The sequence below is a fragment of the Sinohyriopsis cumingii genome, chromosome 9 (assembly GCF_028554795.1).
Source record: "Sinohyriopsis cumingii isolate HCF-2022 chromosome 9, ASM2855479v2, whole genome shotgun sequence".
NCBI lineage: Eukaryota > Metazoa > Mollusca > Bivalvia > Unionida > Unionidae > Sinohyriopsis > Sinohyriopsis cumingii.
In genome coordinates this window covers 38,699,902-38,719,793 of record NC_142969.1, presented here as the reverse complement: position 1 = coordinate 38,719,793, position 19,892 = coordinate 38,699,902, and the positions used below count along the sequence as shown (strand labels likewise).

General features: G+C 34.4%; 1 protein-coding gene across 1 annotated transcript in view; it reads right to left on the bottom strand.

Moving 5' to 3' along the window:
* Window positions 1–5,840: 5,840 nt before the first annotated feature.
* Window positions 5,841–19,892, bottom strand: part of LOC149791589 (xanthine dehydrogenase/oxidase-like) — a 123,789-nt gene continuing 109,737 nt past the window's right edge. Inside the window, exons 31-34 of the mRNA XM_089970142.1 lie at window positions 16,128–16,214; window positions 13,954–14,121; window positions 11,960–12,176; window positions 5,841–7,351 (exon numbers count right to left, since the gene is read on the bottom strand). Coding sequence (XP_089826268.1) covers window positions 12,003–12,176; window positions 13,954–14,121; window positions 16,128–16,214 — 429 coding nt within the window. The 3' untranslated portion in view covers window positions 5,841–7,351; window positions 11,960–12,002. The remainder of the gene's footprint in view (window positions 7,352–11,959; window positions 12,177–13,953; window positions 14,122–16,127; window positions 16,215–19,892) is intronic.

Here is a 19,892-nt window from a genome sequence, read left to right as displayed (position 1 = left end):
GATTAACTGTGGTATCTAAATTAAGTCAGATGCTATCAAACATGACTTTCAACTTTTTTCATCGCAGGGTTATGAGTTATATGTGCTTTTTTTGTAACCAGGAGATGAAGAAAATACTTTGTTGTCCCCATTATCCATTTTTACACTCCATGCTGGGTATGACTTATTCGAGTTTAGTAAACGTGAACCAAGATAAAGGTTTGTTTACATTTTGAATCAATGGACAAAAAAATCTCACCAAACATTTTGCCGGACTTCAGATACTGGATAATAGAAAATGTCACTGGTATACCTCTTATATCCCATACTAAAATTCATTTTTGTTTTACAGAACAAAACAATAATACTTATAAAAGTTATACAATATGATACAGAGATTTTATTTATCGATCTGTGGACTGACTGGTGCCCTTTTCTGACTTTGGGTCATTCTCCAAAATGTTTCTGGTGTGAAATCATGCATGACATGTAACAAGCTGCAGATGAATCATGATAAAACTGAAGCCATTATGAATCACATCACAAAGACTTTGTCATTCACATCCTTTACCTTAAACAATAAATATCAGCAACACCAACATTAAATTAACACAGTCAGTACAAAACCTAGGTGTTACTCTCGACAGTACTCTCACACTGCACCAACATGTCAGGAACACATGCAAGGCTGCATATCTTGAGATGGGATGTATCAGCTATATTCACAAATATCTTTCAGTTGATACCACTAAAACACTTGTGTGTTCATTAGTACTTTCAAGACTGGACTATTGTAACTCAATTCTGTCTGGTTCATCTCAATATCTACTCCAGAAACTTCAAAACACAGCTGCTCGGATCATACTAAGAGGACCACGATCAGAGCACACCTCCCCGCTGCTCTGTACCCTACACTGGCTATCCATTAGATCCAGAATCAAACACAAATTTTTTTCTCTGTGCTAAGTTTCACTGTCGGACTCTAGTCTAACATACATATCCGACCTCACCCATGTGTACACACCACCAAGATACTTATGCTCCTCTTCTGACAATCGTATACTCATAATTCCCACTATGAAAACAAAGTCATATGGATAGCGTTCTTTTGCATACCAGGGCCCAGCAACGTGGAATGAATTGCCCACTGAACTTAGATACAAAGACACAGTGATCACATTCAAGAGGGCTCACAAAACTCACTTATTTCGACTGCAAGAACAAACTTAAAGACCTAATGTTTCCTACCTGAAATATTCTCAGCATGTTTTTTATCTTATAGGTGTTGTCTAATGCTGTAAAGCGCTTAGAGCTTCTAAAGATTAGGTGCTATACAAAGTCCTCATTATTATTATTATTATTATTATTATTATTATTATTATTATATGTATCAGTACATGGCTCGCAGCGATATACCCAAATCTCATGATGTACACTGGAATTTTAACCTTGGGTCTTGCCGTTGTTGGGTACTATTTACAGGAAGCATACTTTATACGCTGACTCAAAGATTCCGAGATTTCAGTCAGTGTCTACTTTACATATAGTTTACAACTATCATGGATGTTATCACTAATATATTTCATGGTTTACTAATTATGTTCTTAACTGTTTTCATGCGTCGAAAGTGTCGAGTGAATTTATTTATTTATTATGTTAAACTTTGATTCCCGGTAGACATAATTTCGGTAGATTATAACGTATTGGAGACATAAAGACTAATAGTCAATTCACTGTTTAGCATATTTATAATGAAGCAGAGGTAAATGTGGTATTTATTTACTCCAGAAACTATCTGACTTCACGCATGTGTATACACCAGCAAGATACTTACGCTCCTCTTCTGACAATCGTATGCTCATTATTCCCACAATGAAAACGAAGTCTTATGGACAACGTTCTTTTGCATACCAGGGCCCAGCAACATGGAATGAACTGCCCACTGATATTGAAATATTGACTGGAGATGAACATCTGGAAAAAGTATTAAGTATGTTTAAATTTGTCCAAATATGAGTCTGCAACCGGAAAACTTTTAACTTCAGTCAACATGCATAGACTTGCCAATTATGACCCGGTCACAAAGCAAGGTAATGTATCATTTATTTTAGTGTGATCCGACCGAGGGCTAAATGACCATATTTAAAAGCGAATTCTCATAACATAATTTATCAAGGATGAGCCCGAGAAATGTATCATTCTGTATATTAAATTCCATTTTAGATTTTTCTTACAAAATAAGTAACAGAGGTAATCTGTTTGGATCAAGATCATTCATTGTAAAATTAATGACAATGGTTATCTGGTACATTTGTCCAATTGTTGAATACTTTAGCTCCAGAATAAACATTTTGAAACTCAGCACTAATTTATGTGGACTTCACACGTTACTACACAACTAAGTAATTTATTTGACCCGGGAGGAAATGACACGTGTGTTACACGTTGACCTCAAACCTAATACGTGCTGGAGGCCATAAATAGGCACGAACTTGCAAGGGTACGAAGCGAGTTTATGACAGGTACATTATTAGACCCATTGTTCCCCTCCGAACAAATGACACTAATTTTCGAAAGATATTAGATGTTTTACCTCTCTTTACAAAGAAATGCATGAAATGTTCCGACTTTATTAAACAAAACATGTACCGTTTTACAGTAAAGTACAAATGAAAATAAAGGTTAGATAAATCAATTATATGATTGATTATACAGATTTTATGTCGAAATTGTAGATAAATGTTAGGAAATTCTTGTAATATATAGGTCATCTTGGAGAGAGAGATCTTGTGTTACGTGTTTAGGCTCGAATAAGCAGTAACACAAGAGTGAAAACAACAAACTTTGAAAAATAAAACAAATAATTTATTTCCCTGGAAAATTTCTGTAAATATGAAAATATTTGAATTTACAGTTTCCAGAATCAAATCCAAAAATAGTCCAAGAATAATCCATGAATAAAAATTTTTGAAGTCCTAATATTGAAATATTCTAAGGATTCCAAGTTCGAGTCCCGACGAAGAATCCAAGATGGAAGGTGATAATGTATGCTGCAACGTGTACTGTGCTGAAGTCTACAATTTCTTGTAGAAACTCAATAATTAACCCTCCAGTTTTGGAAATCCAAATAAATTTTTTAACACAAGTCTTTGTTCAAGAATTCTAAATGAGCACAAAATATTTCCAGAAAAATGAATTAATCTTTTCGAATCCAAAAAATTAAAACTCAAAACTTCAATACTGGTCACAACAGAAGAAAAACAAGTTGATATCATGTGTTTTAAAGTCCAAAACTCTGAGATCTCTCTCTTTCTAAACATCACTATTAATACTAAGTATTTTGCAATTTTGGAAATGCCTAATCGCGAAATAGAGGATCACGTGATCATGTTTACATGTAAAAGTCACGTAGCCCCTGTATGTCCTTGATAAGCACCAATCATTTTACTCTGAGAAAAAGTTGTTTACCTGACCATCAATCAAGGCCAGGAACTAAGTCAAAAATAGAAACAAGTGTTTCTATTATTAGGTATTTATGGAAAAATTCAGATCTAACTGAATTTTCTGGAAAATATCAAATTCCTTGTAAACAAAATTACATTGCATTGATATGTAAAGAAAAATAAAAGATTCTAAAACCCACAAAGAATCAAATCAAATCAAACACAAATTAAATCAAATATAAATCAAACCAAATATATGTAACAGAAAGAGAACAGGTTCCATGCTGTATCTGAAAATTGCTGGTTGTGGGGATTTTCATGCTTTGCAGAGAGGCATGTGGTGTGACCCCCAATGAGATATTCATCGAAGGATCAGCTTTGCAGTTCTGGTTTATTTGCAGATTCGGTTTGTCCAATCTCATGCCAAGTTTACAATAGTATCATAGTCACAGTGCGTTTTATTTTGCAAAAGGTGGTTTAAAATGTGAAAGTGTACATCAATGACACAATCGTTTCAAAATAGAGAAGGTGGGATAAATCGCCAGTTATGTGTTTCAGTCTAATTATATTAATAAGAGTATGGCATAAGAACCAAGATAAAAACAAAAGTAACCCTCACTTGCCCTTGATTTGCAAAATCTGTTTGCAAAACCGTTATCTGGAGAGATTATGAAGCAGTTTGTAAAAATTAGCGAAGCTACACACTTGCAACATCCAACGCAATTTCTTGATTCTTAATTTCTAGCACACCATTTTCCAGCATCGTTATCTACTATAGTGTATTTGTAACCCAACCTGTTTGACAGTTTGTCATTGGACACGGAAAATTTATGTTTCTTCTTTCACTTCCATTTTCCCTTTAACACTCTTGAGTTCAATTATGTTTTATTTTTTCCAGACAAAACCGATTTAGAAAGAATATTAGGAGCTTGAGACAAGATGGCTTTAAAAACGAAAAAATAAATAAATACAAATTCTGTACAGTTATATCTTTGGGATTGTGGATAATAATCCAAGTGTACTTGATTGATCTGATCATTTTGATTGTTGACATTTTGGCTCAGAGATTATGTCACATAGCTTGCGACCTGATGGGTACATGTTTGAATCTTGCCCAGACCTTCTGACCCCAGGATGTATTTCGACACTGTAGTACATTCTGTAAACTTGCATTTGGATTTGTCTACAGTTCCACACTGATACACTTAAGGGAAATAACAATTTAATCTTTTCTGTAATGTTATACACACTCCACTGCTTGAGTAATCTAATTCCAGCATTAGATATACATACTCATAAATTCTTTCAATAAAATATATGTATCAATCTCTAATGCTGCAATGCTTCTCTAGTATTTTATCACATACTCTCTACACTGAAGCCACACTATTCTCACAGACAGAAAACCTTCTCCATGATGTATATTCTGCTATCTATATTCCCACTCAGAGAAAACAATCTTGCAATAAATATATTATAGTTTCAATCAATAATCACCGTGGTAGGCAGCTACAGTAGTGCATTGAAATAACTGTGAAATTTAGGTAGTAATTTTACTTGTACACACACTATGGAAGGCGCACCATGGGTTTATGTGCACTTGCATAAATCATACACTCTTGCGACAAACATTGTAAAAGTTGCCAAGTTCTGTGGAATAGAAAACGGTGTCCTATAACAATAAAACCATCCAAAATGACTATTATGACACAACCACATGTGTTTATTTGAAAAAAAAGCTGAAAAAAATACTCAGTATTCTGCTAATAGTGAGAAGAGTACCAAGTTATTCTTTTATATTAAGCAATTTCAATTTCATGGTATTGACAGCAAGTTATTTCACCTGGAGGACTAGCAATAAAAGCACTGGATGACTAAAAGATTAAAAATTATACTAGTCTCCTTGGCTACTAAATAAGGATGTTCATTTCAAAACCCTGCATGTACATATTTTTATCAACAATAATCTGCAGAATTTCAAATAATTTTTTTAAAAGGTAATTCTTTCAATCACCTTTTTGGTAACAATTCCATAAAACTGTATAAACTTAAAGCAAGTATAAGATGTTTTTGTTGAGTTAGCAGTTTCTTCAAGATGAATGGTAGGATTGAGATGTGTGCCAGGATGTTGAGATTTCTAGGAGAGTTTTAACTTAAAGGATGGGGCCCAGAGTGGCCGAGTGGTCTAAAGCGCTCTCCATTATGGATCACAGCCATCTCACCTCTGTCTGCGTGGGTTCAAGTCTCGGATTCAACCAATGTGGGTATGTAAGAAACCTTGTCAGTAGCTTCTCATGGGCCGGTGGTTCTTTTCGGGGTTTTCCTGGGTTCTTCCTCCACCATTAATACTGGCCGCCATGTATAGCCTATCATGTGCTGAAAATTGGCATTAAACCCCAAAACAATAATAACAACAACTTGAAGGACAGGTATTCATTTATTAGGGTATTTGCAGATATTGTATCAAATATAGCAGCGAGTGTGGGCAAAGCATTCATGTTATTTTTAACTACATTAATCTTCAAAATTGAGCACTTCATTACCAACACAATTAACATTATATTAGCAACATAATCAAGCACTAAATTCCCTAAACAAAATTAAACATTTTATTACCATCATAATAATTAAACATTTCATTGCCATCACAATCATGCATTTCATTGCCATCACAATCATGCATTTCATTGCCATCATAATCATGCATTTCATTGCCATCACAATTAAGCATTTAATTCCCATCAAAATCATGCATTTCATTGCCATCACAATCATGCACTTCATTGCCATCACAATTAAGCATTTAATTCCCATCACAATCATGCATTTCATTGCCATCACAATTAAGTATTCTACTACCATCACATTATTTCATTGCCATCACAATTATTCCATTACCATCACAATTAAGCATTTAATTGCCATCACAATTAAACATTTCATTACCATCACAATTATTCCATTACCATCACAATTAAGCATTTAATTGCCATCACAATTAAGCATTTAATTGCCATCACAATTAAACATTTAATTGCCATCACAATTAAACATTTCATTACCATCACAATTATTCCATTGCCATCACAATTAAACATTTCATTATCATCACAATTAAACATTTCATTACCATCACAATTATTCCATTACCATCACAATTAAGCATTTAATTGCCATCACAATTAAGCATTTAATTGCCATCACAATTAAACATTTAATTGCCATCACAATTAAACATTTCATTACCATCAAAATTATTCGATTACCATCACAATTAAGAATTTAATTAACATCACATCTAAGCAATTCATTACCATCACAATTATTCAAATGCCATCAAAATTAAGTACTTCATTACGACTACAATTAAGTATTTCATTACCATCACATTTCAATAGTATAGTGCATTCACTAATTTTTAATGCATAATGGATTTTTTTAAAATTATTTTGAAGCAAGTATATTGCATTCATATAGGAAGAACATGTTCAAAGCTAGCATAAAAGTCATGCTTATTATTTAACAGCAACATAATAACTGCCATATGATATAAAGCTCATAGTAATTGCTGACTCCAAGGACGTCATTCAATATGCTGTTTACATTATTACTTGAAATTGTTGACCCCAAGTTCATCATTCAAATATGCCATTTACATTTATTACTTGTAATTGTTGACCCCAAGGTTATACACAGTACGCTGTTTACATTTATTACTTATAATTGTTGATTCCAAGGTCATCAATCAAATAGTTTGCTTACATTTATTACTTACATTGCATTAAATGTATGCTAATATCATGAATGGACTAAACTATCCATAATGGCATTAATTATTTTTTCTCCGGCATTGTCCTCTGTTAGAGCAAGCATTTGATGAAAAGATGCTCCAACTCTGATCACTTAGCTGAAAATGGTCTTTCAGCCACCTAAAATAGAAGATAGACAATAAATATCCAAAACTATAGATAACATTACATTGTAATAATTTGTTTGTACTTTGTAAACAAAAACTTTAAACAACTGTAGCAAAATATGAATCTTTCCAACTCAGCAGTATTTTGAAATTACAAATTTTTGCCAGATGATAAATCAGTTGTCACATTCTTTCAGGTACACACACCTTGCACTCATTTACCCTGCGAGCCTGCTCAAACTGCAGGATCAGGTGTGGATCCCATTTTTAAAGCAGAAAATAATAAAAGAATTAGCCCTAATGGTTGAACATGAAGAAAATAGCAATCAAAATTAGTAATTACTACCTTAAGGTAGTGCTTGTTTTCTCATTGAAAATTACAACCAAATCAACATTGTAAAAGCTGCATGTTTTAATAATGAATCACATATTTTGTTAGATTTTCTTGGAAAAATATTTTTTCCATACACTGTAAAAACAATATATATCAAATTAGCAACTAAAGAAAAATGCTGGTAAATGCTAACAGATGGCAACAGTGTAAGAAATAAACACAAATTAAAGAAGTCTTGTGAAATTTGTGTTTTAAACTTTTAATCCTGTCTCAATGCAGTCTACATAACTGTAGCGTGTTCTCTTCTATTCAAATATGAAAGTCATTCAGCTGTTACATCTGTGAAATCCCAATTACGTGCCTGTTGTGTTTTGATTTACAACTATGAGGATTTTGCTCTTTGCATTTTAACAATTAATTAAAATTGACCTGCTTTGTTTTATCACAATAATTGCTTTTTAACCCTTGGGTGCTTTTTAGTCAGTATATTGCTTCCATTTTTGTGCAAGTCTGAAAAACCTGCATTTATGTTATACTGTGTATTTTGCTGTATAAGCAGTGTATTTGATGCAATAAAAGCTTTGATTTATATTAGTCTTTTTCACAAGCCACATCTAATTTCTTAAGAATATTTCCTAAGTTATCTGTCAGTGTCAATCCATTAGCTTGCTGGGGTGTTTTGGGTTTAACAACATTCAGCAGATAAGAGGCAATACACGATGGACAGTATATCTGGTAGAGGAAGAACCGGGATAAATCCTGGGAAGAACCACCAACCAATGGGAAGCTACTGGCAAGCTTTCTCACATACCCATGCTGGCCATGCCTGGGATCTGAACTAAAGCAAATAGAGGACAAGATGTCCGTGATCTGCCTGTAATGGAATGTGCCTTAGACCTCTTGGCCACAACATTTAAAGGCAGCACTCACTTTGCTTTCCCAGCAACAATCCTTTGGATGTGCCACAAATTTGATACTTGTTCAATGCCATTTTGAGCTCTACATCTCCCTGTATGCACCTGACCTTAATCCCTTATCTTGTGAAAGCAGCACCCACTCTGTTTTCCAGTTGACAACCCTTTGATCAAGCTGAATATCTGATACTTGTTCAGCACCAACTACTGTACTTGATTAAGTTAACACTGTTTTTTTTCAAATTCCATGATCATACCGCACAACTGACACTCCACATAATCACAAACAGCAATAAAGACGAGGAATCAGAATTGGACAAAGTTTACAATGATCAGGATGAATTACTGTGCTTTGTACCAGATGACATAAGACAGTGACATTTACATAATATTATGAAGCACTAAAATGTGGACTTTACTTCATTGCTTGTTTGTAAGACATGTGGAATTAATATATTACAGAATTATAAATTGGATCATTTTAGGATACAACTTTTATACCAGTCTATCTATCCAGCTTAGCTTGTTTCAACATTAAAATTAATACCTACCATTTAAAAAAAGAAAACCTTGTTTAATTCTGAATGAGCAATAACATTTGAATTATCCAATACAACACAAAATGCAGTGATGTAATACACAATGTGTCCAGTGTACTGAAACCTGTTGAAATACTGTTTTTAACAATCTTTTCAAGATTACTGATCCTGAAATTAGAGGCAGTTCATAAAGAAAACTAACACAATTCCATTTAAAAAGTTATAAAATTCACAATTACTCTCATCACATTGAGTATTATCCAGTGTAATCTGACTCTCTCCCCCACTCTAATTCCACCTCCTTCTTTCAGTCTCCATCCCTTTCTCAGTTTTTAAAAATGTTGCTTTTTAACTTCTCCCCTCATTTATATCATGGTCTATGTTTCTGGACCTACTCAAGTTATCAAGGGAAAGGTGTATAAGTGTAGGCATGTTTATTCCACAAATCAAACAAATTTTTTTTTTTTAAATCATGCTGACTTTAAGCTGGTGCAAAGTTAGAAACGTACATGGTTTTGGTGTAAATGAGCAATCTCATGAGTATAAATTGTTTCAGATCCACGCTGTTTACCTTAAGACTGAATGTAAAAAAAAAATATTGAGGTGGATATAATTTCTTTACCCATTAAAAATAATCAATAAAAGCCTTACATTAATTTGCTAATGTAGCGAAATCAGTAGTTGTAGAAGTTTGCTGAATTTTCATTTATCAAATACAGTTTGAGTAAATATTCCAAATTTAACAATGAAAACAAGAACAACCACCACAATGACCACTTGCTTAAAAATACGAATAAAGTTGTTACCCTGAAGTTTAATGTATACTTTCCACTCCAGTCAAAATTTGGTTGAAGTCAATATTTCCAATTCAACAATAAAATCGAAACTATCTTGAATGGCACAATATGCCTACCCTGTGTTCAATAGTCACCATTGTAGGCACTAGTAGAGCACGGTTCACTAAAAAGATTACAGGCAAATGGGTCTCATTAACCTGGATCTTAGATCATGGCAAATGTTTTTAAACTAAACTTAAAGTTTTCTAATTAGACTTACAAAGACCATGACCTCTTACCTTTAAACCCGATACTTACAATGACCATGATCTTTTACCTTTAAACCCCATACTTACAATGACCATGATCTTTTACCTTTAACCCTTTACTTCATACAACCGTCTTTGGACGCCTCTACAAAAGTCGCATCGAAGTGACTTTTGACGCTTCTACAAAAGTCCCATAGAAGCGCCTTTTGACGTCTACTGTAAACATCAGCCATTTTAAGCCGGTTTTCATAGCACCACCTTCGGGGAAAACCCCTTATTAGATACTACATTCATTTCTGTGAATGACAATTACATCAGATCACATGGTCACTGTTTATGTACTGGTCGATATCTGCTATTTAAAGTAACTGGGTCATAATCTCCACTCTCCAAAATGGCGGTCGCGGATTTCATTTAGTACTTACGAAGTTTTCATGATTAGAATCACAACTATGAAAGATTCAATAACCTAGGTAAAGGCTCTGATATTGATATAGGCTGCAATTAGTTTTTATAAATTATCAAATTTAGATGACTTAGTGATGTAGACACAGACGAAAAACTTGTAAATTTCGAGTATGAGAAATGGCAGCTACAGTTGGTCACACGGCCTCACTGACATGACGGTGAACGAGTTCTCTCCAGATTTTAAAGCACATAACAAATTCTTCCGTGATAAATAATTACACAGCTATAACAATCGGACTTTACTCTTAAATTGTTCCACATACATTAGATGTGTACCAAAAATGTAAAATGGTTAAAATTGCTGTTAAACGTAACATACACTACATTGCTTAATAGTTCACAGGCAGGCTATGCGTATGCGGTTGACTAGGTTGTTGTTGTTGTTGTGGGGTTTAACGCCATTTTGCAGCACATGATAGGCTATACATGGCGGCCAGTGGTCGACTAGGTAACATGTTTTATTTATTGCGAGCTGCACTTTGTCACTATGCTCTATGAGGTAACGGGTTAAATCCATAATCTACAGATTTATTTATTATCCTAAGTGCAGGACATCAATAAAATGTGGTCAAAGAATCAATGAACTTGCTCTAGAATAAAATTTATTTTGCAAAATGCATTTTTTGAAGCCACAGTGATCCTGACCTTTGCAAAATCAACAGGTCTCTTCTATGCCTTATCCTCAGGCCTGTACCAAACATTGGTCAAGGTACATGGTCGATAACTGAAGCTATTATGCAAAAACCATGTTACTTCTTTCAGTCATGGTGAACTAACCTTTGAACTTTTGACCACAAAATCAATAGGCTTCATTCTTACCCAATGACATGTTTGTGTAGAAACCATTCTTCTTTTTCATGTAATGACCATGACCATTGACCTTTTGACCCAATATTCATATGTTTCTTAATTAACCAATGTGCAGGCCATCCACAAGTTTGCTTTCAGCCTATAATGTAGAACCATTGTTACTGTGGAGAAACCCTGTTTCTTCTTTCAGTCACAGTGACCTCAAACTTGGATCTTTTGTCAAAAAAATCAATTAGTTCCATCCTTTCCCCAAGTGCAAACAATTCACAAATATTGGTCCAGGTAGGTGATGTGGAACTTGTGATATTATTCAAAACTCATTATTCTTCCTTCAGTCACAGTAACTTTGACCTCAAACCTTTTAGCCTCCCTCAAATCAATAAACCTCTTCCTTACCCCAAGTGCAAGCAAACGACCAAGTTTGTGACAGCATATTGTGCAGAACTTGAATTACTATGTAGAAACAAATTGATAACAAATAGATGGATCACATACTGTTAATATATTCTACCTTATGCCAGGCACTAAGAAGAAGAACAACAATGATCTCATAATTAAAAATGCTGATGAAGCTGTTTTCCACAAGCTTCATGAATCCTTTCAACTGTTGCAGGGCAATCCAGTCTGAAGTACCCCTCCAACCCAATCTCTGCCCTTGCAGATTTTACTGCCTCCTTTATAGCCATGTAAGCTGATAATGCCAGCATCATTGGTGGCTCTCCAATACCCTACAAGAGAAGAGATACTATATAGCATGATTGGTGGCTCTCCTATACTGCATCACTGGTGGCTCACTATGCCCTATGAGAAGAGATAATACACAACATAACTGGTGGCTCTCAAATGTTCTACAAGTGATAATAGATGTAATAGATAATAATGTGGATACATCAATAAATTCAGATAAAAAAATATATGCTGCTAACATATTTATTATAGAATTCATCTCTGCTCATACTTACCATAGTTTTAGCATCATGCATACAAATTAAAAACACAACAGGTACTCCCTCATTATAACGCCATCCACATGTACCATGGCGTATACCATCTTCAAGATGTCACCATATAATGCAGATAAAAAGATACATATAAAACCTCAACAAAATGAAATAGGATCCATGAACGTAACTGCCTTATACAAAGAACAGTATTATAATGAAGTTCTTTACTGTGCAAGATGCTTCTTTAATGAAAGCAACTCTTTACTTTGGAAATCTGTTTTGGTCTGGTAAGTACCAGAGGGTAGGGCCAAGGAAATCCAGTCATAATGCATAACAGTGTAATGCACAATTTGGCAATTACAAAAGGTATTTTTGTGCTTAGGGCCAATCAATTTTGGCACAATGTTTTGATAATAAAAGTGATTTTTTTTCTTCTATGCAAGATATTTGCAATCAATATTCATAACAAAACAGATACTGTCAAAAAGTGTTGCCTCTCAATACATCACCAATACTGGGCACCCACAGTTTGATAAATAGCAACAGAAATGGTAAAAACTGCATTGAATGTATCCCCAGTCACATTTTTTCCCATGGTATTACAATCAACACCATAACCAGAAATAATAGCATTTGTCAATATATTAAACAACTGGATCACTGTTATACCTTGCCCATGCAATATGTCAGCCTAGCAAAGAGAGACAACTTTATATGGCTAATTATGGTATCAACATAACAAGGTTTGGGGAACACCTGCTATTGAAATGATTAACTTTGTAGAGGGATCAAATACAACAGTGTTCAATATTATAATTTAAAAAAACCTGATATCACTCACCTTGGGTAATATAGGCTTGTAAAGCAAATTCACACACTGTACTGTAGTTTTATGATTAAAAAATTGCATTGGGCAATGCTTTAATATGCAAACTGGCAAGTACACAATTTTCTATTATTTTATTTCTAAAGCAATGACAGTCATATCTGATGGCAGATCAAAATCATCTGTATAAAGCTGCAAGAATGCTTTCCTTCAAATCTGGTCAAATTCTGTCACATGATTTTTCAGAAGTCATTTAAAGACTTCTTTGTTTAGTAACAAATGCCATATTCTCTATAACAAATACCATCATTTCTAACAACTTTAAAGCCCTCTATGCCAGGATATTGGTAAAATTCTGAAAATCAGATTCTGAGAATAAGTCATTTTAGGATTTTTATTTTTAGTTACAGAGCCATACATGATGGCAGATTGGCATCATCTGCATAAATATTAGAGTTCTTCATGCTTGGATATTTTGTGCCAAATTTAATCCAAGATGGTCAGGTGTTTCCTGAGATGTTTAAAATTGCAATTAATGACAGAACATGCAATGGGCACAAAGCCATGTCTTAAGCTCACTTGCTCTTATGGCCAGGTGAGTTAATAAGTATATGTTTACCTGTATGAGATGACCTATTTCACAGAAAGACTAAGAAATTCTGCAAGAAAGAGCTGTCAACCTCAAATGCAAAAAAATATAACTTTCAGGCCAATATCGTTGGAATTAAATCTTACCTTGGCAGAATAGATCGGAGTAATAAGTCTGTCATTCTTAAGAAGAGTTACATTAAACTTGCGTGGCACACTGCGGACATTGGGGATCTTGTAGGTCAGTGGACTGCAGTTCTGAAGCCGGCCATTTTGTCCTACCTTAATGTATTCTGTTGTGAAGAGTCCCTGTGCCTGAGAAAATGTACAGCATAATGTTGAGCTAAAAATATTCTTCATTAAGTGTCATTCTGATAATTATTTTCTACACTCCACTATTAATATTAAAAATATTACCTATGCTATCCTTTATTAGGAAAGGAGTTGAAAATATCACTACATCAGTTATTAACAATGTCGAAGACAAAAGAAGTATCCTATCCTGGTCAAGGAAGTGACTGTTGTAAAAGTTATTTGGATATCATCACAATTAATTCTCAAGCGAATGCAGTTCTGAAAAAACTGATATCGCTGTACTCATCTGTTCTTGTCCGAAATCTTAAATCTCTTCTACTAACAGCTTAAAGATGGCCCCATCATTTTCTTAACACTTTAATACTGGCTGTCAACTTGTCACAGTTTAGTTGTTGTTGTTGTGGGGTTTAACGCCATTTTGCAGCACATGATAGGCTATACATGGCGGCCAGTATTAATGGTGGAGGAAGAACCAGAGAAAACCCCGGAAAGAACCACCGACCCACGAGAAGCTACTGGCAAGCTTTCTCACATTGGCTGAATCTTAGACTCGAACCACCGCAGACAGAGGTGAGATGGCAGTGATCCGTAATGAAGAGCGCTTTAGACCACTCGGCCACTCGGGGCCCACACAGTTTAGTACAACTGTCCCACATTTAATGACATGTTTACTTTATTTTCATCTAACATAAACAATGCTATGAATGTGTTTACATTCAACTCGAAAGTGGTGGAAAGAAATAATGATAAAAAGCAATAACAACAATAAAATGATGTCACAATGAGAATGAGGCTAAATTAAATATATTTTTCAAATTAGAAACTAAATGGCCAAATCTGTAAGCACCTGGGGTATGACCCAGGGGTCTAATTTCAAACCTCCACCTGGGGTATGACCATGGGGTCTAATTTCAAACCTCCACCTGGGGTATGACCATGGGGTCTAATTTCAAACCTCCACCTGGGGTATGACCCAGGGGTCTAATTTCAAACCTCCACCTGGGGTATGACCCAGGGGTCTAATTACAAACCTCCATCTGGGGTATGACCCAGGGGTCTAATTTCAAACCTCCATCTGCAGTGTTTTGACACTTACATTAATGATTGCACATACCAAATCTTAGGTATGTAAGCTAGACCAACAACTTTGGACATATGTTAATGTTTCAAATAAACAACCGCGTCATCCCACATCTGTCACATATAATGGATGCAAATTCTAAAACCATGGTGTATGTTAACATAGCACCTCAAATCATGTAACAAAATTCAATGTCTCGATCTTAAATGGTGACAAAGGAGGTGCATGACTTCACTCGCAAATGCACATTTTACTAGGTGGGATTTTTTTGGTACAAAAACATATGTTTTTGACTACAGGTACAGTACTCACCTGTACAAAGCCTCCTTCAATCTGGCCAATATCTATAACTGGTCTGATGCTCTGTCCCACAGTACTCACCTGTACAAAGCCTCCTTCAATCTGGCCAATATCTATCATTGGATTGATGTTCTTTCCCATAGTACTCATTTGTACAAAGCCTCCTTCACTCTGGCAAACATCTATCATTGGATTGATGCTCCGTCTCACAGTACTCACCTGTACAAAGCCTCCTTAAATCTGGCCAACGTCTATCATTGGATTGATGCTCTGTCCCACAGTACTCACATGTACAAAGCCTCCTTCAATCTGGCCAATATCTATCATTGGATTCATGCTCTGTCCCACAGTACTCACCTGTACAAAGCCTCCTTTTATCTGGCCAATATCTATCATTGGTCATTTCCCATAGTATTTATATTACAAAGCCGCCCACAATTTGGCCAATATCTATCACTGGACTGATGCTCTGTCCCACAGTACTCACCTGTACAAAGCCTCCTTCACTCTGGCAAACATCTATCATTGGATTGATGCTCTGTCTCACAGTACTCACCTGTACAAAACCTCCTTCAATCTGGCTGACATCTATCACTGGATTCATGCTTTGTCACACAGTACTCACCTGTACAAAGCCTCCTTCAATCTGGCCAATATCTATCATCGGATTGATGCTCTTTCCCACATCCATCACAATGTCTGTCTGAAGTATCTGCATTAATTAAACTTTACTTATTTGTATGAGCATAAAACATGCAAACATGCATACATTTAATTAGTCAATTAAGGTCATAAAGAATTCATATATGATAAAGCAAACAATGTACAGGTGACACTCAGTCAAAATGCAATTGAATGGAATGTATCCTATAAACTATGCTGAATGTACATCTACCATGAAAATTTCATGACACTTATTCAGTATGTTGATTTATAGCAAACAGCACTCCCTCACTATAATGCCCTTCATTATAACACATTATATAACACTCCTTCACTATAAGGCATATCAATATAACATAGTATACAGCACTCTCCACACTATAGGTCCTTCATTTTAACACAGTATAGCTTTCACTCAATATATTAGCTTTCACTCAATATATGATCATTCATCATAACAATGTAAACACTCCTCAGTATAAAGCCCATCAGTCTCCTTGATATAAGATCCTTCATTCTAACATTATGTAGCACTTCCGTCACTATAAAGCTCTTCATTATAACACAGTATAAAGCACTCCCCCAGTATAAGGTCCTCCATGATAACAATGTATACTGCACTCTCTCACTACAAAGCCCTTCATTACTACATGGTTCCTTTTATATGCTGAATATTTTCATGAAACCCATTTAATTAAGTGGTAGAAAAATTTATATGCATCAAGCATTTATTATAAGACAGTATAAAGTGGTATACTCTGTGGCTGCCATGGACATCATTACAATGAGTACTGTATAAAGGATTATTAAACTTGTTTGGAATACTGCAAATGTCTAAAGAAGGTTAAAAGAATCCTTCATTAGCTGTGGTTTAGGACAAGAAAATGTAACCAAATTTTGTGTCCAAGGATACAGGCTGTTCTAAGAGTAAAATAAGAATTCTGATACCAAGAGTAGAGTTTTCAAATCCATTCCAGCAGCCAGTGGAGGATTTGTTTTCTTCACATTCCTGGCTATAAATCTTAGGTTATAAACAAAATGGTACCCATTTGCAGTTCACAAACTCTTTCCTAAATTGTTGGATTGTTTGCTTGTCTCTAGAATTCAATGTACCACAGGATAAAAGAAATATGAAAGAAGCATATTGAGTATGTTTCTTTCTTAAGACTAACTGGTTTTTATTTCACAGAATGTCCAAAAGAATAAATTAAATGTCAAATTCTATTATGTATACTTGATATAATTCCTTTTTAGATATACACTGCTAAATAAAAGGAAACATTGTCCAGATCCACACTGTTCATACAAATCCATTGAAAATATTACAATAAACGTGAAACTGACATCTTTATTACAAATATATAATAATTCATAATAAACAAAGATGATGATGAACCAGATCTAGAATGGAAAATTACTTAATACAGCATTTTTGTATAAGACAACTGTACACATCAGAACTTTTAGGGCAAAAGTTTGCTGAAATTTGGATATTCTAAAGAAAACCTAGACAATGGTACATATAAAGCATAGAAAGGAACAAAATAACATTCATTAACAAAACGTTAACTATGGCTTGCATATCAAACTTAACCCAGAGCTTTGATAATGAGGGCATTTATTTAGCTAGATGAAGGTTGAGTTCACAAAGAGCATGATAAGATAGTGCTGAAATAATAGGAAAGGAAATAACTTTAATATACACATTAATCCAAGGTATCACTGATCATAGAGACAGATGTTTGGACAGACATATACCAATGCAATTATTATGTCAAGCTTCCGTTGAGGCAAGTTCAACAAATTTATTGTATTATGAAGGGCATATAATGTTTGTTATTGCTATAACAAAAAAAACAACTGTTTTTATCCATGCTAAAACAGTCCTCTGAATACCAAAACTGTAAGAAATTCTGCCAAATTTGATGACATCATAAGCATTATGATGTAATATCAGGGTCAACGAGTGCATTCACATAGATAAATTGTATCACAAATATTTTGAAATGAGGAATTTTCTCTATCATCTATTTCTGCACTGGGAAACATTGTCTTATACAGATAGAAATGTGAGAAAAATTGGTCATTATGGTCATGAAAAAAAAAGGAAACTTGGGAAAGCATTGCCCTAGAATGGAAAAAAATCACGGTAATGCTGGCTTCACATATTCAGTCCTTTTGATCTGCAAATACTGTTATGCAATGACTGTGTAAAATACAACACTGTGGAAAGAAATCTGAGAAAATATCTTAAATCTCAAAGTAATGGTACAGCAGACACAAATAAACAAAATTACAACTACATGTAAATAGAATTTTGACATTGTTATTTATTCCTAAATAGTGACACTAAAGAGGAGTCTGACATCATTAGTTACACCTAGTGGCCACATAACTAAAGGATTTTATATTGTTTTTTTTACCTTTTTTCCTTTTCTTCTAAAACATAATTTTAATATCTTTATCTTCTATCTTGCCATGTCCTGTATCAGGCTTGGGGATGTGGAAAAGACCCAATGCACCATCCTGCATAGCCTAAAAGGCATTGGAGACAACTGATTTGACGTGGGATGTGGAAAAGACCCAATGCACCATCCTGCATAGTCTAAAAGGCATTGGAGACAACTGATTTGATGTGGGATGTGGAAAAGACCCAATGCACCATCCTGCATAGCCTAAAAGGCATTGGAGACAACTGATTTGACCTGGGATGTGGAAAAGACCCAATGCACCATCCTGCATAGCCTAAAAGGCATTGAAGACAACTGATTTGATGTGGGATGCATTCTGTGATGTTCTTATTGATGAAGACTTTAGAAAAGCTAGGCTAATATCAATAATTTCATTTATGCTTTAAGAATTGTATAATATTTTTGTAGTACTTGTTTTATAGTGTGTAAGGATTGTATGATTTTTTTGTTGTACTAGAGTTTTGTTGCATGCTAAGATTTTATCATTTTGTTGTCATGCTTGTTTAATTATGTGTAAGGATTGCGTCATTATTTTTGTCATACTAGTTTTATTGTGTGTAAAGAATGTATCATTTTGTTGTCATACTCGTTTAATTATGTGTAAGGATTGTATCATTATTTTTGTCATACTAGTTTTATTGTGTGTAAAGAATGTATCATTTTGTTGTCATACTCGTTTAATTATGTGTAAGGATTGTATCATTATTTTTGTCATACTTGTTTTATTGTGTGTAAAGAATGTATCATTTTGTTGTCATACTCGTTTTATTGTGTGTAAGGATTATACCATTTTTTGTCGCATTTGTTTTATTGTGTGTAAGGATTGTATCATTTTTTGATATACTCATTTGGTTGTGTGTAAGGATTGTATCATTTTTTGATATACTCATTTGGTTGTGTGTAAGGATTGTATCATTTTTTGATATACTCATTTGGTTGTGTGTAAGGATTGTATCATTTTTTGATATACTCATTTGGTTGTGTGCAAGGATTGTATCATTTTTTGATATAGTCATTTGGTTGTGTGTAATTTGTTTGTTATGCAGCTTACACTTATTTGGCACTGTATTACCAGAACTGTCCTGATAGAACGTACCTTACTTTACTACATACTGACATTAATTTGGATGGTTTATCTTCCTAAAGTCTTTTCTTTTTCTTTTTGGGGGACGGGACTAATTATTTATCTTTACATTTTTTGAACTAATCATTTAATTGGCATTATATAGTTGGGAATGTGCTAACATGCCATTAAA